This window comes from Bos mutus, chromosome 14 (assembly GCF_027580195.1).
Source record: "Bos mutus isolate GX-2022 chromosome 14, NWIPB_WYAK_1.1, whole genome shotgun sequence".
Lineage (NCBI taxonomy): Eukaryota > Metazoa > Chordata > Mammalia > Artiodactyla > Bovidae > Bos > Bos mutus.
Window position 1 is genome coordinate 12,146,425 of NC_091630.1, and position 21,803 is coordinate 12,168,227.

Genomic DNA, 21,803 nt, shown 5'->3' on the forward strand with positions numbered 1-21,803 from the left:
GACTAAAATTTTTAAAACTATCTTAATTGAAGGAGATCAGCCCTGGGATTCCTTTGGAAGGAATGATGCTGAAGCTGAAACTCCAGTACTTTGGCCACCTCATGCGAAGAGTTGACTCATTGGAAAAGACTCTGATGCTGGGAGGGATTGGGGGCAGGAGGAGAAGGGGATGACAGAGGATGAGATGGCTGGATGGCATCACTGACTCGATGGATGTGAGTCTGAGTGAACTTCGGGAGTTGGTGATGGACAGGGAGGCCTGGCGTGCTGTGATTCATGGGGTCGCAAAGAGTGGGACATGACTGAACAACTGAACTGAACTGAAAGTCAATTATAACTGAAAAAAAAGTACAGAGCGCCTAGAAATATCACACACTACTAGAAGGAGTGTAAAATAGTACAATAACTTTGGAAAACAGTATGACAGACTCCTAAAAAGTTAAACATACACCTACTATAACCAGCCATTCCACTGGAAAATATTTACTAGAGAAGAAAACACATGTCCAAAAACCAAACAAAAAAAAAAAATGTGTACAACTTCAAGCCAGGTACATCAGTCTCCTAAAAGTCTGAAAAACCACTGTCACTATTAGAATTCAGATAATTCATTTGTGCATCATTGGCATTCATGGATTGAGAAAGTGAATTTTGACTATCTGAAACCAGCGAGGTTTTTTTCTAAGAAAACGATTGACGTGCAGCTAAGAAGTTGTGTCCAGAATGCTTGGCCCAACAACTTAATCCCCTGAAAGGATTCTAGCTGCTGTAATCCCAAACACAACAGTCAAGAACAGAAAGGACTGAAGGGCGGTGGCTCTAGTTTCCTGGCCTTCCTATCACAAATAAGGGTGTTTGAACAAAGAGTAATTTTATACACTTCTTTGAGGGAAAATACACTTCTAATGTAGAAAATATGGTGTAGTTTTTTATTGTATTCTTTTCATATATTATTTTGAATAAATTTTTCGTATCATTAAACAGTAAAATGATGCTTTCAGTTCAGTTCAGTTCAGTTACTCAGTCGTGTCCGACTCTCTGCGACCCCATGAACTGCAGCACGCTAGGCCTCCCTGTCCATCACCAACTCCTGGAGTTCACCCAAACTCATGTGCATCGAGTCGGTGATGCCATCCAGCCATCTCATCCTCTGTCGTCCCCTTTTCCTCCTGCCGCCAACCCTCTCAGCATCAGAGTCTTTTCCAATGAGTCAACTCTTCACATGAGGTGGCCAAAGTACTGGAGTTTCAGCTTCAGCATCAGTCCTTCCAATGAACACCCAGGACTGATCTCCTTTAGAATGGACTGGTTGGATCTCCTTGCAGTCCAAGGGACTCTCAAGAGTCTTCTCCAACACCACAGTTCAAAAGCATCAATTCTTCAGTGCTCAGCTTTCTTCACAGTCCAACTTTCACATCCATACATGACCACTGGAAAAACCATAGCCTTGACTAGATGGACCTTTGTTGGCAAAGTAATGTCTCTGCTTTTGAATATGCTATCTAGGTTGGTCATAACTTTCCTTCCAAGGAGTAAGCATCTTTTAATTTCATGGCTGCAATCACCATCTGCAGTGATTTTGGAGCCCTAAAAAATAAAGTCTGACACTGTTTCCACTGCTTCCCCATCTATTTGCCATGAAGTGATGGGACCAGATGCCATGATCTTCGTTTTCTGAATGTTGAGCTTTAAGCCAACTTATTCACTCTCCTCTTTCACTTTCATCAAGAGGCTTTTGAGTTCCTCTTCACTTTCTGCCATAAGGGTGGTGTCATCTGCATATCTGAGGTTGTTGATATTTCTCCGGGCAATCTTGATTCCAGCTTCTGCTTCTTCCTGTCCAGCGTTTCTCATGATGCATTCTGCATAGAAGTTAAATAAGCAGGGTGACAATATACAGCCTTGACGGACTCCTTTTCCTATTTGGAACCAGTCTGTGGTTCCATGTCCAGTTCTAACTGTTGCTTCCTGACCTGCATATAGGTTTCTCAAGAAGCAGGTCAGGTGGTCTGGTATTCCCATCTCTTGAAGAATTTTCCACAGTTTATTGTGATCCACACAGTCAAAGGCTTTGGCATAGTCAATAAAGCAGAAACAGATGTTTTTCTGGAACTCTCTTGCTTTTTCCATGATCCAAAACATCTGCATAATGTATTACCAATGATATTCCCACAAAGACAGGATCCACTTCACTACTATATTTATCATTTTACCAATTTTTAACTGTATTTTTTAATGTTACAATTATCATACAGTAAAATTGACACTTTCTCTTGGTGTAGTTTTATGAATGTTAACACAGGTATAAATTGATTTACCCACTACCACAGTCAGGATGAGTAGTTCCATCACTCCAAAGGACTCCCTCATGGGACTTCCCTGCTGGCTCAGTGGTAAAGACTCCGCCTCCCAGTGCAGAAGACATGGGTTTGATCCCTCATCTGGGAAGATTCCCCATGCCTCGAAGCACGTAAGCCTGTGCACAACTGTTGAGACTGTGCTTTAGAGCCTAGGAGCTGTGACTACGGAGTCCTCGTGCCCTAGAGCCCATCCTCCACAGCCAGAGAAGACCCACAAGAGAAGCTGGCTCACGGCAGCGAGAGGAGCCCTGCTCTCCACTAGAGGAAAGCCTGCACAGCAATGAAGGCCCAGCAGAGCCAAAAACAAAAGCTATTTTTTTAAAAAAGACTCTCTCATGCTATTCTTTTTTGGTCACACCCTTACCCTATTCAGTTACTGATCTGTTTTTCTACCAATATAGTTGTGTCTTTTCAAAAATGTTTCAAACAAATCAAAATCATACAGTACACCACCCTTCAAGCTGGTTTCTCCCACTCAGTATTGTCTTTGAGATTTACCCCAAGTTGATGTCTATATATCAACTTTGTTCTTTATTATTTTGTTCCTTATTATTTATTTAGGTGTTTCCATTAATAGCTCTTAACTATCGCAAAGCTACTATGAACATTTATGTACAGATTTTTGTGTGAACATTCATCTTTACCAATTTGATAGAAATGGCATTTAACATGGTAATTTGAATTTTATTATTAGTCGTAAGACCTTTTTTATATATAGTTACATTTCCTCTTTGCTTGACTTCTCTAATTTCATATTATAAAGGATGTACCTAAGGCAATGGCACCCCACTCCAGTACTCTTGCCTGGAAAATCCCATGGATGGAGGACCCTGGTGGGCTGCAGTCCATGGGGTCGCTGAGGGTTGGACACGACTGAGCGGCTTCACTTTCACTTTTATGCATTGGAGAAGGAAATGGCAACCCACTCCAGTGTTCTTGCCTGGAGAATCCCAGGGACGGGGGAGCCTGGTAGGTTGCCGTCTATGGGGTCGCACAGAGTCGGACACGACTGAAGCGACTTAGCAGCAGCAGCAGCAAAATAAGTTCCTCACCTTTTTAAACTGAATTTTCAATCTGATCTGAAAACCCTCAACATTCATTCATCCAACAACTTACAGATTGCCCAAAATGCAGTCTAAACTCGAACTCTTATTGCAAAATTTCAGTGAAATCTATAAGTAGAAAATGGGCACTAAAGAGAACTTGAATTAGTAAGAAATTATGTCAAAATTAAAGTAAAGGACTTTCCTGGTGACGCAGCAGATAAGAATCCACCTGCCAAAGCTAGGGACAAGGGTTTGATTCCTGGTCCAGGAAGATTCCACATGCCGTGAAGCAACAAAGCCCCTGTGCCACCACTACTGAATTCAAGCTCTAGAGCCAGCGCGCTGCAACTACTGAGGTCCACATGCCTACAGCCTGCACTGGCAACAGAAGAAGCCACCGCAGTGAGAAGCCTCACAGGGCAAGAGTAGCCCCTGCTCGCCACAACTAGAGAACGCCTGTGCACAGCAATGAAGACCCAGTGCAACCAAAATTAAATGAATAAAAAAACTAAAAATTTTTAAAATTTAAATAAAATACTATTGTATTTTAATATGTAAAAGGCGAATACTTAATAAGTGTTGAATGTGCTAGAAGAATCAAGAATCTACTTATATCCTCTTTAATATAAGGAATTCACTACACCTTTTATTATAATAAAATTTCAAATAATTTGTGAAATTTTAAATAGGCAAAGATTATTTAAACACTCTTCTCTATCCCTCCCCCCTAAAAAAAAAAAAAGAAAACCATATGTTTTGGCAACACATAGAATTTAACAGATTAAAATGCGCCAGGTTGACATAAGCCCACTCACTAGAAATTATTTAACATTATACTGTAACTCAATAAATGATTATGTTTTATTAACAGGTCAAAAGGCTGATTCCTTTTTTAATGAGAAACTATGGGATTGGAGGGAGAACCAGTGCGTTATTTTAGGGGTAAGAAAGAGCTCTTAAAAAGATCACTGACTTCCCCCTACTAAAATCCTTTCCCCACAGTAAATCACAGGAAAAGGCCATAGCATGGAAAAATAAAGTTATTCTGTGATGTGTATGTTCAGGGATAAACTAAAACACATGCATAAAAAGGGAACTTACATTGCCTGAAAGAGTTGCCTGTCCCCACTGTTTCCACTATAATCATCTGAATAACCACTTACTCCCTCGGTTTCTTCAAATTCGCAACTTCTCAACTTCACCAACTTGGCTTCCAGTCGGGCCTGCCCCAAAGTTGCTGTGTTAAAGGCCACTAAGTCCAGGTTCGATGCATGAGACAGGGTGCTCGGGGCTGGTGCACTGGGATGACCCAGAGGGATAGGATGGGGAGGAAGGTGGGAGGGGCGTTCAGGATGGGGAACACATGTACACCTGTGGCGGATCCATGTCAATGTATGGCCAAACCACTACAATAATGTAAAGTAATTAGCCTCCAATTAAAATAAATAAATTTATATTAAAAAAAAAAGAAATAAGAAACCACACACAAAAAAGGAGCTCTTTACTTTTTAGTCCTGACCAAAGTTCCTGAAAGTATTGGATAATAGTGACCATTTCTTCCTGAAATACTGAATTCTATTTTTATAGCTTCTAACACACTTCAAATTTTCCTCTTCCTTGATTGCTATTTCTTAATCATCTTTGCCAGTTCTTACTCCCTGTCTAACCTTTGTTTACTGGAGTTCTTCAGCCCTGAGTTCTAAGCCTGACTCCCCTCACTATGTACCAAATCTCCTTAAATTAGCTCCCAAGGCTTCAATACCATTACTTTACTAAGTTATATGTTTTCCTCTAGCCCAGATCATAACTCTAGATTTGTATATATACCAGTACATGCAGTTGGGTCTACATGTCTCATAAATGTCACAAACTCACCAGGTCCACTTATCTTCTCTTCAAAAATTGCTCCTCTTTCAGTTTTTCCATTTCTCAGTGAAAGAAGCCAAGAAACTGGTAATCATCCAGGGCATTCATTTTCTCAGTTCCTGAGCCAATCAACCACAAAATCCACACGATTCTACCCTCTTCATGGTTCTCAAAGCTGTGTACTATTCGCCTTCTGCACTGTCCTTACTCTTTCCAAATAATCATCTCTGGACTACGGAAATATTGCAGGGTCTTCTCAACAGTTCTACTGAAGTCTTCTCTTGCCACCCCTACACCCAAAGCCATTTTCCATATATACTGTATTTATTTTTAAATGTGGGCTTCCAAAGTAGTGCAGTAGTAAAGAATCTGCCTGCCAATGCAGGAGACACGTGTTCAATCCCTGGGTTGAGAAGATCCCCTGGAGAGGGAAATGGCAACTCCAAGATTCTTGCCTGGAAAATTTCATGGACTGAAGAGTCTCACAAGTTTGAGTGACTGAGCTTACACACATGAGTTTTTAAATGTGAATCTAATCATCTACTTGGCTTAAAGGTCTTGAAGAAAACATTACTTCCAGCCAAAGTTCCTTCTACTTCTCTTCCTTCAACATGCTTATCTAAATTAATTTCTAGTCACCCTTCCTTACAGTTTAAATTTCCCTGACTGCAAAACTACATCAAGTTGTGTTATCTCAGCATTAACTCAGCAATTATGTGACAAATTATTTAATGTCAGCCTTTCCCACAAAACTGTAAAGTGTTGAGAGGAGGGCCTCTTTGGATCTTGGTCATCACCATATTCCTGTAACAACAGGGAGTTTTCAAAACTGCCATTATTATTCTAGGCACATTTTTACTTCATGTTTATAAAGATATTAAAATAGAATTACCTTAACACTAATTTTCATGAGAAAGTAGCCTTAGAAATTAACTTTGAACTCAGCTGCATAGCTGTACACCGTATACATTCAGGATTATTTTCCAAGTAAATGTTATAAGAAAGATTTATCACTTCTTTATGTATTTTAATTTTTGCCAACATAAATTCTTTCATAATCATAATTTCTACCAAATAGTTTTGCTAAATCAAATTTTGCTAAAATATTATGAAGACTGTATTACTCCATTAGTTTTTAGTCAAAAAGATACCAGTTTTTAGATAAGTTAGTTGTCCTGTGTTATTTTTGTTGTTTTAATTTTTCCAGATAAAGTTTTGAGGGTTTTAGCATTAATGAAAAAGATGGGATGCTTTGATCAGTTTTTGAATTCTAAAAAATGTTGTGATGTGCAAGTTTAGACAATTTTAGTTTCTTTATACACTATTTCTACTAGTAGCAGTCACTGTGCACTGAATGGAAGACTGACAGCAGCTTTCTGTATTTTTCAAATTTGTTCTTGATTTTCACTTGGTTAAGAGAAAAATGCAATTCCTCAGGATTGCTGTTAAAGAAGGGACAAAAAGCCTGTCTTCATCAAAAATGGCTGGGAAAGATAGCTTAAGAGTCAAATATCCTGTTGTATTCCCAGGAGAGCTGCCTGTTATGTCCAAACCTGCCCCTGCAAAAAAAAAAAAAACTAACTAGAACAAAAGACAGTAGTTAAATTCTAAGAATTCAGAATTCCTTATACTAACTGAAATAACATAAGAGTCTCAGATTTAGATATAGCCTTTCTTTTGCAGGAAAGAAAGGAGAAGGAATAAAAGCATGAACTCTGGAGCCAGACTGGTTGCACTTGAAGCCTGAGTCTGCCCTAGCTAGCAACATGACCCTGCACAAGTTACTCACCCCTGTGCTTATAAATTGTCAAATGAATGCAATACTAATACCTACATCACAGAGTTGTTGCATTAGACGAGCTAATACATGTAAAATGCTTAGAACAGTCTTTGCCATGCAGTAAGCGCTCTCCAAATGCTGACGACCATCATCGTCATCGTGCACTTGTCCCTTTCCCATTTAGTCCCATTTTAAATGGAGGCATAGGGCAGGAGAAAGGACTGGCTACCTGCTCCAGTACTCTTGCCTGGTGAATCCCATGGACAGAGCAGCCTGGTGGGCTACAGTCCACGGGGTTGCAAAGAGTCAGACACAACTGAGAAGGACTAACACATAGAGCAGGCAAAGGAGAATGACTGCAAAAAAGCAGAATGAAGGTATTAGGAATTAAACATATTAGGAGCATAACTTCCTTTATCTAGACTACTTGTAACATATAAAATAATGACTAATTTGCTACATTCCAGACTAACCACCACTAACAATTCCGCTCTAACCTATAATTTTTCCCAGGCTTCCCAGGTGGCTCAGTGGGTAAAGAATTCACTTGCGATGCAGGAGATGAAGGAGACATAGGTTTGATCCCCAGGTCAGGAAGATCTCTTGGAGGAAGGCATGGCAACACAGTCCAATATTTTTGCCTGGAGAATTTCGTGGACAGAGGAGTCTGAATGCCCATAGCCCACAGGACTGGAAAAGAGTCAGACACGGCTAAAGCAACTGAGCACGCATGCTATTCATTTTTATTTCTAAACTTGGTTCTGATCTACTTCTCCCTTGACCCTGTAATGTGCTTTCCAAATCAATGCCAAAAATAGTCTTCATAAGCCAGAGGCTTGAATGTGTAGAGCAAAACTCACAAGGTAATTCACAGGGTAAGAATGCTTAAAACCATGCTTTGACAAAAGAGGAAGGCAGAGACATGGTCATTTAAATATTAATAGTGGATATTATCATCTTAATGGATGAGTCCTAAGCATAGTAACTCTAAGATAACGTGGCTTAATTATACATTCCATAAACCCAAACCTTTAATATTCTTTTAATAATTCTAAATATATACATTGTTTTTAATGGAGTAAATGGAATTTAAAATGTCTCATATCATCAAATTCAACAAAAAATATAAATACTCTTACAAACCATATTTTTTGAGTTTCAAAATTACCAAAAGCTATCAGAACTTTTAACATGCATTAACATATAACTGCAATATAAATGTGAGATTTGAAAGATATGGTTTTTATTACACTAAAAAATATGCAAACATGAATACACAAATTCTTCAAACTGGTAAACATCCATAGTTTTCTCTACCTAACAAAACAGACTGCATGTCAACTAACTGCAAGTATCATTATGTATAAAATAAACCTAAAAGATACTTCTTTGCATTAAAGATCATTTTCAGAATGATACTTTGAGGATGGCAGGAACTATACATTTCATCATATTTCTCAATTCTTTATGACAAAGCATATATGCAATTAGTGCTAAAACAGAAAAAAAAAATCAACAAACTACAATATTCCCAGATATTTAAACTATCTGCCCAACATTTTTAATTCATTTAAATATAAAAAATTTATTCATCAATTTCAATTCTGACATTCCAATCAATAAACATGCAAACTTTATTTTAAAAAATAATCCATACACTGTTGATGGAAGTGTAAAATGGTACAATCACTTTGAGAAAAGGTCTGGCAGTTTCTTAAAAAGTTAAACATATATCTTCCCTAAGCCAGCATTAAGTTCATGACACACTTATATGAGAATATACAGAACAACCAAAATCTGGGAAAAGGCCAGAAGTCCATCAAAAGATAATAGATGGGGACTCTCCTGGTGATCCAGTGGCTAAGACTCCATGCTCCCAATGCAGGGGGCCTGGGTTCGATCCCTGGTCAGGGAACTAAGATCCCATATGCCTCAACTAAGACCTGGTACAGCCAAATAAATTCATTAGATAAATAAAAAGAATTTTTTTAAAAAGATAAAGGATAAACAAACTGTAGTGTATTTATAAAATGGAATATTACTCAGCAACAAAAAAAAAGCAATGAACTACTGATAAAAGGATGATGAATATTAAAAACATTAAGATGGATGAAAGAAAACAGAAACAAAGAGTTCACACTGTTTGACCTCAGTAATATTAAGTTCTAGAACAAGAAAAATTTATCTATGTTTTTTTAAAAATTAGAATAATGGTTGCCTGAGGTGCCAGTGGATTGGTTAGGAAGGGGCAGGAGAGCACATTCTAGGGTGATAACTTTTTACACTTGATCTTGGCAAAGAATAGGGTGATAACCTTTTAAATCTTAAAGTGGGTTTAAGCTACAGAGGTGTAATTTGTCAAAACTCATCAAATGGTGTATTTAAGATTTCACTGTTTGCAAATCTTACTTAAAAACATCATACACACACAAATAAATATTGAACTCCAGTTCATAATCCTCATGCTGAAGTGCTTATGGGTAAAGTATTTTAATTCTGCAACTTGTTTTAAAATAAGTTTTCCTTAAAAGAAAAAAAAAAAGAATTTATGGATGGATATAGATGGATAACTATGTGATAAGTGCAAGTCTAATGATATATCCATGTTAGTTAAGTGTGGGCTAATTTGGGTGACATTTTTATTTATCTATTTATTAACTTTGCTTTCCACTATTTACAAAGGAACTGAAAACTAAAGATAAATAATATAAGTTCACATCATAGCTGCTATTTTTAGTGAAAACAACTTATAGAAGATATATAAAAAATATGGGACCAATTTCTCAAAATCATATACAAAGATCTGTATGACTATTAATGTTTAATTAGGTTGCATATTTTTAAAATTTGTTTTTTCTCTTTGTTAAGTATTACAACCATATTTCATCTAATTACTTTTACTATTTACAATCAAAGTCACCATCAAATGTTCAATTGATTTTGAAAATCTGTGAATCTTAACAATTGAAAAAATAAATATACTATGAAATTTAGACATGGTATATTTGGCAACTATACTGGCACAAGGGCTTCCCTTGTAGCTCAGTTGGTAAAGAATGTACCAACAATTCAGGAGACCCAGGTTCAATCCCTGGGTTGGGAAGATTCCCTGGAGAAGGAAATGACAACCCACTCCAGTCTGGAGAATCCCATGCACTGTACCCTGCCAGGCTCCTCTCTCCACGGGGTCACAGGAGTCGGACATGACTTAGCAACTAAACCACCACCAACCACTGGCACAATCACCTAAAAAAATGTCAGTATTTCAATTATGTCTCATCAAAAAATTTTACCTGTGTAGTACTGAATTCTTTGACTTATGGCACACAAAAAGAGTACACAAGTCAATACAATGTGTTACCATGTATTTAAAAGAACATGTGTTAACAAACCATTTAACCACTATCATCTATAATATATTTTAATTACAATTTACCACACTCAGTTAAAACTTGACATTATTCTAAAAGAAGGCACATGAAAAATAATTCATATTTTAAACATTTTCATGTAAGTAATGATGCAACAAGGTAGAATCAATCTTTCAAAATTAAATTGCACCAAGTTGATGTCTCATTACACAAAAGAGAAATATATTTGAGTATTTTAAGAAATCTGGCATTTGTTAGAAATGAAAGAACTTCATAAACTTTTTCAGGGTGCTATTATAAATCATACCTAGTTTTATAAAGTCATAAGTTGTTAAAAAAAAACACCAACATACCCATTTGAGTTCAAATGAGTAAGAAAAGACAAGATGACAAGAATAACATATGCACTATCTAAATTACTAATATATTGGATGAAATAGTCTTATGACTTAGTATATTTTTCAAATTTAATGTATTTATACAGAACCAAGTCTACATTTAAAAAATAAAATCACTCTTTTCTATGTTTTCCCAGCATTACATTTCATAAGTAAAGCTCATGGCCCCAAACAGTTCTCTGTAGTATGTAAGATGTCAGGGGGCTTCAGTTCTATTCTATTTGCATTAATAGAATTTGCCCTTACATATGCCCCTTAGTGAAACTTGTCCTCAGCAAAAACTGTGAATGTTAAGTTGGTAAGTAGCCAAAAACTCAAAAAATTCTCAATACAGAAAGGAAAAGAAAAAAGCTTTAGCTCAGAATTTCCCTAAGATATTCTGCAAGATAACAATAAGCAGCCTCCAAAACCAGTTCAGTAGTTAAACAAGTCTTTTTCACACAGAATTTTTCAAAAAACTATCCTATGCTAACTATAGTTGCTGGGGTGAGGAGGTGGAGCAATAAAAATGAAGCAGAATCACATTCACTTTAAGTTTTGCAGATTAAAATAAAACAACAGTGATTCAGAAAAACTGCTGCAGTGAACTCCACTGCAATGAGTGGAATGCTGGTGTTTAAAAATATGTAAAACTAAGGTTTTCTATTCTATTCAGCCCTAAACGTTAACACATTTGTCACATGATATCAGCAATGAAACAACAATCTTGAACACTGCTGGTGAAAAATCTTACTGAAGCAGACTACGTTTTCTCGGCAGCCAAAAAAATATTCAAGGACGATTTTGTATAGTCTATGTTTTTACCTTCCACACTTATTTTAGAATCTAATCACCAAAAAAAATGTATATTGTACTTTTTTTGAACATGTTACTTTGCTAATAAAGACATTTCATAGAATGACTATTCCACAGAACAATTTGGAAAACTCTGATTTAGCTGTACAAGTTAGCATTCTAATTGAACATTCATTAACAATTCTGAGTAGTACCATGCTAAGATTATAATATGAATTATTACATTTTGTATGGTAACTTGCTTTCAATAATTAAAAAAAGTTAAAGCTTACTACTGTAAAGACTTATGAGAATTATACTGTAAAAACATTACCTCGAATAAGAATTTTAAAGTCTTTGGACTGAAAGAAAAGTCAGAGAGCAGATTAAAGAAGATGAAATTGTCAAAAGGATATATCACATTATACATTCAAGACATTTTTGTAATATTTAACTCTAATAGCTGATATAAAACGCCAATGAAATTAAGCAGTCAACAGGCTCAAACAGTACCATAAGGGTCTATTTTATTTACTTTCTTTCTATTCCTGTAGCCATAACCTAAATTTTGGATTTCATCTCCTCACTACAATGCCCACTCTGAAATGCTGTTATTATGACATTAAGACAGAGCTTAAGGCATATGCCCCTAGTCAAAAGCCTTACAAGGTTTCCCATTATACAATCACATTTGATTCCTTAAAACAGCTTTTAATGTAATCCATAATCTAGCACCAGTTTCCAACTTCCAAAATGATATCCCTCAGTTTACCTTCACCCACTCTTCAACACAAATTTTTGAAATTCTAATGATTTATGCATCATGTTAGGTTTCAAAATACTCTGTTTCAGCGGTTCTTTGAATGGCTTTATAGCTTGCATCAGAAATCTCTAGAGAGCTTATTAAAACAAACTGCTGGACTCTCCCCTTCGAGTCACTGATCCAAAAGGAACGGATTTACATTTCTCTCAAGTTTTTAAGTGATACTGATGCTGCTGGTCAAGATGCACTCTTGGTGAACCACTGGTCTACACCAAAGGCCAGGAGCCAGAAACCCAATGGCTGAATGAGGCCCACTCACATGTTTTATGTATTTATTATTTTAAACATTTAAATTATTTGTAAATATCTTAAATATAAAAATTTCTCATAAAAATGCAGATTTCTTGCTTATTTCTGCATATAAAAATTCTGCTAGAGCTGAAGAGTAGCTAACCCCAATTAGTCAAGGTATATGTCCTCATCCAGACTATCACAGCCCTAACTGGCTCTGTGTTCACTTAAAATCACTTAAAAATCACCTGGCTTAGCACTGTATTTGGGCTTATACACTTTGACCCACTTTTTCTCTTCTTCTATGCCTTTCTTCATGCTGCTCACTCTGACATAAACAGCCTTCTCCCCCAAAAGTGTTGAAATCCAACCTACCCCATTTTAAAGCTTAGCTTAAAATAGCCTTCCTCAACAAACCCCTAGCCAAAATAGAAATCCTTAAGTAGTACACATATTAAAGATTTAACAAAATGTGTATGTGTGTTTTAAGAATCAAGGTTTTATTTATTTCCACAAATACTAAAACAGTAATATTTACAGAAACATAAGACTACAGATATCATAAGTTATACACATATAATGTTTTGCTATTTTTAAGTAAAATTTTAATTTTGTTCATTAAAGTTTACTGTGATTTTACTGTGAAAGAAATCTTTTTCAGACTAAGACATTCAAAATGAATCAACATATTAAATCTCAGAGTCAACATATTGGATTGGCCAAAAAGTTATTTTGGTTTTAAGTAAAAATAAAAGACATATTTACTGTACAACATATTCACTAATCAAACTAACTTTTTTGGCCACCTCAATATATAACAGCTCCAACAGTATATCTTATTTTGCAGAACAACAAAAAAAAAGGAGGATGGGAGTAATTGACACAATCCCCCTGATTTCACAATCCACCAATTTTTAAAGACAATTTTAATGAAATAAATGTTTCTAATTTTTTACCATGTAGGATACTTTAGCAGATTTTTTCTTCTATGAAACCGTAGGGGGAGGAAATTACAGAGAAACAAAAACCAGTGCTGGTCCTTGCTATGCCATAAAGAGCTTTGCTAAACCAAGTAAATCACTGAGTTTTCCCTTGCCCTCAGTTTTATTACCCTTAAATTGAGATGGGAAAAGTGTTCTCCAAATACCTTCTATTTTAGTCTCTAAAATTCTAGTCCCTAACATTTTAGTCCCTAAAATTCTAGAACTTATTCCTTCAAAGAATGAAAGCATAAAAATCAGTGTCATATAGACAAGCTTCTATGAAGCTAGTATTGCTTCTAAATTAGACTAACTTATTAATAAACATCTTGAACTACATACAGCTTTCAAAGTGTTAATTAAAAACGTTGAAGATTCAGAACTTTGAAAGAATATTTATGTATATACATATGCATTTATATATGTTAATAATCAAAATAAAACATCTTTTGTAAAGCCCAGGAAGACAAAAAATTTATAAGCATGCCATCAGTTTTACTATATTTCAAAGGAAAATTAAATAATCAGAAAATCATGTCAAAAAAGCCTTTTTCATAACAGAGATTAACAATATGTTTTAAGAATATGTACTCTGCTTCAGGATATTCCCAAATGAAACTAACCAGGCCAAAATTAATCAAATTGCAAGATTGAAAAAAAATCTCAGAGACTATTATATTCAGGTAGATCATGCCGTAGTCGAATTGCTTTCAGCTTCTCAACTTCAATTTTTGCTCTTAGCAGCTCTTCCTCTAGCTGCTGCCTTCTTTTCAATCCATCCCTCTTCTCCTGAACATATAATCCAAAACTTTTTTGATTTTCTAAAATTATTTGATGCTCCTCTTTCAGCATTTGTAGAATCTGAGGATCATACCCTAATTGTGACCTAAAATTTTCTCCACTCTCATGCCGAAAAAAATCATCTCTCCTTGGAATAGAAGATGGAGACGATGTCATTCTCATATCAACAGAGGAAAGTGATGGTGACAAAGATCTTTCCATTACACGCACTAATTCCTGTTCTTCTCTTTGCTCTAAAGTATCACTCTGTTGAGAATTTAAAACCAGTGGAGGGGGGGGCTTAATGTCTTCTTCTTGCTTCACCTCCACTGTAATAGCAACTGGATGGCGGTCCAACATTACCTGTAGTGAACTGGTACCAGCCTGTGCTTCCTCATCCAAGTTTGCACTACAGCACATAAAAAACCATTATAAAATGTAAATCAAATGAAGACAAGAACATTTTAAAACATAATTTCATATTTAATATACACTAAATTATCAAGGTAAAAAGCAAATTATGAAACAAAAAATATTTTTTAATCCTTGGAATAATAAAGTGACTAAGGCTGGGATTTTAATTATTTTATATATATATATATATTCATTATATATATATATGGCTCTCCCTATCCTTAACTTTAAAATTGGGCTCTTGAAAGAACAGTAAATTACAAATACTAAACAAGGCTATGGAGGTAAATTAAAAAAAAGTGGCATTTTTAACACTCTCAAAGAGCTATCAATTGTCCCTGTAAGCCTGAGGTTCTTAAATGCTGTAAAGAGTCATTTAACTCATTCTGGGCCTCACTATCCCCACATGGTAGTCCTAGACCTCCTATTTCTGCTCTCCTGAACTGATTAATCTAAAACCCACTGAGGTCCATGACTTTGGAAGGAGGACAGTGGAGGGCCAGTGGACAACACAAGGCAGACTCTCTGAGAGGTACTGATGTCTGCATTTGTCGCACACAGAAAATCAATGTGTATGATTTGGGGTGTGCTCCACTAGCAGGGGGTTCTCCTAACTTTCCAATTTCAAATACAGTGGCGTTTCCCCCTTACCTATCCAGAACCACACGACTCAGGTGCTCTTTAAGCCTTTTAACCAGTGGCCAGGTGAAGTGTACAAGAGCAAGGGTTTACATGTACCACTGAATCCTCAGTACCCAGCATCATACTAGTACTTGGAATCTAGTAGGTACTCGTCATATGCTGAAAGACTGAATAAATGAAATGGTGTTTTTAATGCAATTTTTAATGGCCTCTATATATTGATAGTTTATTAAATTTACATGAAATTTCCATAAAACATGCATTCCTATTAGAGGCAACTACAGTTTTGGCGTAATTAAAATTTTGATATACCAATATTTGTTATGACAAAACACAATGTTCCTTAAAATCCTGTTGGTTTTTAAATAATTTCATGTATAATATTAAGTTGTGAAATAAGAATACATGTTTCTTAGGTTTTTTTAAAAATATGTCTCTGCCTAACTTAAAAACAAAAGTTATAGAGGTGAAAGAGATTATTGGAACATTAATGGAAATGCTACACTTAATATTATTGAAAGAACATTTTATAAATCATAAATAAGTAATACAGGTAAGAATGCATTCCACACGGGTGATTAAAATGCTGGAACAAATTCAAGTAGAACAAAAGGAAAAGAATTCAAACTCTCCATATGTCACTAATAGCATTAAATTGCCAGAAATATCAGATATTTGTCTAAGAGGTACAAATGAAATAAGATATTTAATGTGTTATGAAAAATCTATTTGTATAATAGATTATATAAATTATAATCTTGCCTTTGTGATTTTATGATTTTTGAAAGCAAAAAAAGGAATACAAATGTAATTCAAATTAGTAAGATTTACTTTTACTAACATCTCTAAACCCTCGAGTGGGAAAAAGTTAAAACTACAGCTACAAATGAAATTTTAAAAACCCACATAATTACTTTTCCAAATTAGTATGTATAATAGACTGTAAGACTCACAATTAAACATAGATAATATACTCCCATGTAAATTTAAAATATGCCTTATATCTGTTATATTCCATGCTATTTTAGTTTAAAACATCACAAATAAGGCATAACAAAGTCTAAAAATGACTTAGAGAAAGTCACAAAAATGATCAAACAGAAAAGGACTTTTAAAATTTATGAATATGAATTCTGAGGATCAGATTGGTTATAAAAACACAAAATATAATGATATTAAAGAGAGGCAAAAATAAAGACATAAATCAATGTGAATTGCAGAAACAGCCTTATGAAATAGTTGCATATCTTGAAATACATTAAAAAAAATATGTAGTAACATTTTCCTTATTAAGTATAGAGAGTTTGATGAGATTAACAGGCATATTTATATAGAAGCATAATTAAGATACTGTAATTATAAACTTCCGAGATAATTAAGAGTCAAGATGATGTCAAATAAGTACATTAAATATATAAATATATTAAATGAAAATACTAGTATGGAGAAAGTGGCAGTGCAGACATGCTGACACGAATGTTTTAAGTGGCATATTTCTGATACTCTTACCTTTAAAAACTGAAAAACTGCTTCAACAGTAGGCAGAGAAATGTGTAAATCAATTAACTCATTTTATCAGAGAAATGTTGGTGTCCCAAAAGACTGACTGTGTAGGTATGTATACATATACCATATATACGTAAACAGATACTTGTATCTTTTATATTATTTCTCTTTTACATTACTGTATTTTTAGAATACACAACTTAATAAAACTACATTTAGTTTTAGTTTTCAAATTATAAAAGCCTACAGCCAAAAGGTAGTTTAATACCTATAATGCAAAGCCAATGTTCTTTATGGCTCAAAGAGGTATAAAAATTGAATGAGTATAAAGCAGTCTCACTGTGAAGGGTTTTGACATTCACCATACTGGGATTTAATCATTTGTCATCACAGTGAACAGTTTAAGCAGTGACCCCATGAATTAATGTACTGTGTATCCATGTCTTGGATTCCCACTGGTGTTATCTTTCACTATGCTATCAACTAGAAATAAGTATATTGTAAGAAGTTGGGCTCAAAAATACTATCCTAGTAAATTATCAAAATAACAAATATGTTTGACTAAGAAGGTTTTTCCCATTTCCTCCCTAACTTCAAAAGAATTTCACAGGTAATTAATCATTTTGCTTATATAAAGACTCTTTCACGAACAGGAAAGTACTTTGTAAAGTTAAGTTTGAAAGGTTTCTCAACTAGCAAGGAGTTTACGGTTTGCTTAAATTATTCCAAATGATTCAGAAAAAGCATGAAGCTGCCATTTTTATCTTTTGCTGGGGGTTAAAATCTGAATTTAGCAGTAAGATAATAGTCTTTTAAGATTTCCAGGCAAGTGGTTATGTAGAGCACAAAATTCAACCAAAAACCTGCTTCTAATCCAGTTGCTCTTACTGACATATTAAAATTCATATTTTGATACCCTTGCAAAACACTATGGGAGAGCTTAAAGTGAAACTAGACCATTAATACATAAAAGCAACAAAAGCTTTTATTACGTAATCTGAATTCTTAATTACGCATTAACACCTTTTCCTGTGTTTCCCTGTCTCTTTTGAGTATAAATTAGAAAAATAATTTAAACTGTCTTAACATATACATATGCAATGGTGCTACTAACAAGTTTACTTAATTGTTCATTTCAGGTTTTTAGCTCAATTAATATTCAGTAACTGTAGACAGTGAAAATTCATAATAAAGCCAGAGTCCCATTTCTCCTGAAACTGCTAACTTTATACAAAACTGAAAATCCAATGAAATGTAATCTTAAGTGAAATAAGAAAAAGGTACCTCTCAGAAGCTAATTAAATAAATTAATATTAAAGCTTCAAAAGTTTATGAGGTAATGTCACAAATTACATCCCATTTATTCCTCCCTAACCTTTACTTTTTAGAAACTACAGAAGGAGGGAAGGGGGAAGGGAAGACAATCAACAGTGGCTTAAATCAAATGCAGCAGAAAAATTCCTTATAGCCTCACTTTTCTTGTCTAAGAATGCAAAACAAAGAATCTATTCACTACTCCCGTAGTGGGGATGTTTACTATGCATATCTCTATCACAACTAAGCCAGAGCCCAATAGATAGGAGGCGCCATAATTTTCCACAACAAAATAAAATAAAGCTTACCTTTGTATGTGGTTTCTGTCTCTTACCAGGCAAAAACTGGAAATCTGGGGAATCATCTCCATAACTTTCTTGGTTGGCTCAGAAATATTGCTTTTAAAGTCTGACTGGGTCTCTTTTTGCTGCAATAGCTCCTGTTTGGCATATTCTTTGAGCCTTTTGTAAAGAGTGCGTAGGCCCTGCGCTGTTCGAGGAGGGCGGTCTACTCCAATTGCATTATAGTTAACTGCTATGATATCCCAACATCTATTCTTTTCCACTATCACTGAATGTTTGTTAGTGTGTTCTTCCAGAATTTTAACATATGGCTTCACAAGCTTTAACAAATCAAGCTTTTCAGATAAGGTAAAATTGGAAGATCTAGCTTTTCCTACCATTGTTCTTTTCTAATTAAGTAGGCAGTTTCTGAAACCACCATGCAGCTTTCAGCTCTGCTCAGCTCTTTTCACAAACAGAGAAAGATCAGGCTTAACTAGGCTAGCCTCATTTAGGCCCACGCCTACAGGGGAGGGTTTATTAAAATTCCTCCAGCTTAAGCTGACGCAGGTTCAGGAAATCTGCTTAAGCCAAGCCTGACCTACATAAAGCTTCTCACTGAAGAAGACAGGAAGGCACAAGCAAAACACACTTGCTTATAAAGAGAACAGCTCGAGATAGGATTTAATACACAAAGGTCTAGAGATAAGCATGGAACACAGCTAAAAACTGGCTAATTTAGTGAGAATATCAAATTTCGACACGTTTGCCTAGCTGATAGACTGAAACTGCATTGCAGTATCACTTTAATAAAAACAAAAGAGGAACTGTTTTGTGCTATTTGTTTACAAATCCAGTAGGCAGAAAAATGAAAAAACTAAAGATATGAGTGGTGAGTGCAGTGCTTCCTAACAGAGCCCTTATCACGGTTTCTGAGCTGCTGCTCTCTCTTACAAAATCTGCCTAATGCTGGTCTTGCTGTCAATCAGGAATTGCATATCCTCTAGCTAGTTAGGTTACACCCAGCTCAGACTCCACAGTAAAGCTAAGCTTCTCCTTCATTTTACAGGCTTCAGTAGCCACCGTGTATTTCTTTCCCCCAGTTACTTATGAAAAAATATTTGAACACTAAATCTAAAAAGCAGATAAAAATTATTTTTAAAGCAATGGATTATTCCAGCTGTAACGTACTTTGAATAAGCTAGCCTGCTTTACCACGTGTAGAAAACACCATTCACAGAGAGAACTGCATAATAACGCCTTGAGAGTGCACACAACAAAATCACATTGGCTCTTAGTACTGAGGAGGATTTCTGTTTAGCTATATTCACACAATTTGGACTATGAAAGCGAACAGTCAGTCTAGTCATTTGCAAGGCTATCCATTTGTGTGTTTAGGATATATTTCCTAATCTCTGTCTGAAAACATGATAAATAACAAAGTAAACAAACAAGCCTATTTTCTCGTGATACACATGTTTTTCCAGACAGGAGAATGAATTAGAACATACTTCAAAACAGTTACATTCAATCAAACAATTACTGAACACCTACCTATAATAATGTTCCCAAGCACTGAGAAAGACCCAAGGAAAACAAAGGTAAATACTGAACTGTCAGGGAAGCCCAAATCTAGAAATCTAGATACAGACCCTATCCAAAGAACTGCAGCTCTACAGAAATGCCATACATTTTCAATTACTTTGTTTTTCATTCTTTCCATGGAAGAGAATTAAATTTATTAAGTTCTCACTCTGAGCCAGACAATGTGCTAGAAGCTTTAAACATGTTATTTGTCAGGAAAAAAAGTGAAAGATTGCTGGGTGCACTGTAGGATGATAGGTGTTTTCTGGCACGCTCTAGAGGGTAATCTGATTCTTCAGTGTCTCTAGCCTTTCACTGTTTTTGAGCAGTTTTATCGCTGAGTAAGACTGCAGAAAATAGTCATGTAAATGATTCTGGTCCATAGAGAAGCAAACTGAAAACTGACCTGCTCCAGCCACCTGATCAGTTACTTAAAGGAAAGCAAGAACACAGGATATATACTATCTTTAAATACAAGCATTGTGTTAAGAAATGAAGTGCTAATGAAAACATGAAAAATCATTCAATCTCACTATCAAGGAAATGTATACCAAAAATGATTTTCATTCATAAGACTCGCAAAATTCTTAATGACTGAAAATGTCAAGAGCGGATGAAGGTGCAGGACAAAGTACTATTCAGGAAATGTTCACGGGAGTGTAAAATGGCTTTCGTGATGGCAATCTGAGAGTATCTATTCATAGTTTACATGTGCAAAAACTTTTAAAATTGCAGTAATTTTACTTCTCAGACTCTACCTGGAAAAATACTCAAACACACAAGGCCTTCACACAAGTAGATGCATAGTACTGGGAGCAATCTAAGAGCAATCAGTTGGGAACAAGTTAAAGTCACGAAAGTATATCCATACTATGGTCAACCCCGGGCAGCACTAAAATGCAACAGGCAGATTTCTATGTATTGACACAAAACAAGCTCCAAAATAAATGGCAAGTAAAAAAAAAAAGCAAGTAAAACAAAAATACATACAATATAATTCCATTATGCTTATCAAAAACACCCAAACCTAAATATTTCTGTGGGTACAGAAAATATATATTTAGGTACAGAATGCAGGTCAATACACAGGTAATGACACTCCAAAAAGGTCTAGAACTCCACTGTCTAATTACAGGAGCCATGAGCCACAGGCAGCTATTGAGCAATTTTTTTTTGGCCCTGCGGCACGTGGGCTAGGTTTCCCAACTAAGGATCAAACCCACAGCTGCTGCAGTGGAAGCACAATCTTAACCACTGGACCACCAGGGAAGTCCATCTATTGAGCATTTTAAATGTGGTCAATGGGATGAAGAGGTTGAATTTTTTTATTTTACTGAATTTTAACTGTGCCATGCTGTGCTTCAGTCATGTCCAACTCTTTGGAACTCCAGGGACTGTAGCCTGCCAGGCTCCTCTGTCCATGGGGATTCTCCAGCCAAGAATACTGGAGTGGGTTGCCATGCCCTCCTCCAGGAGATCTTCCCAACTCAGGGATTGAACCAAAGTCTCCCGTATTACAGGCAGATTCTTCATCATCTGAGCCACCAGGGAAGCCCAAGAATACTGGAGTGGGTAGCCTATCTCTTCTCCAGGGGATCTTCCTGACCCAGGAATCCAACCAGCACCTCTTGCATTGCAAGCAGATACTTTACC

At 35.7% G+C, this 21,803-nt stretch overlaps 2 protein-coding genes across 4 annotated transcripts in view; both read right to left on the reverse strand.

The window, feature by feature from the left end:
* Window positions 1-21,803, reverse strand: part of RAD54B (RAD54 homolog B) — a 118,136-nt gene that overhangs the window by 51,284 nt on the left and 45,049 nt on the right. The window lies entirely within an intron of this gene.
* Window positions 7,281-20,063, reverse strand: FSBP (fibrinogen silencer binding protein). Its single transcript, XM_005895532.3, has 2 exons — window positions 18,594-20,063; window positions 7,281-14,818 (listed from the first exon to the last, which is right to left on the reverse strand). Exons 1-2 carry the CDS (start codon window positions 18,965-18,967, stop codon window positions 14,293-14,295), a joined length of 900 nt encoding a protein of 299 aa, XP_005895594.2. The 5' UTR covers window positions 18,968-20,063; the 3' UTR covers window positions 7,281-14,292.

What these genes read in the sequence shown, in the direction of transcription:
- FSBP (XM_005895532.3), bottom strand. Translation starts at nt 18,967, where the DNA reads ATGGTAGGAAAAGCTAGATCTTCCAATTTTACCTTATCTGAAAAGCTT. An exon ending in GACAGAAACCACATACAAAG is followed by an intron (nt 14,819 to 18,593) that starts GTAAGCTTTATT and finishes TATGTGCTGTAG; the next exon opens with TGCAAACTTGGATGAGGAAG.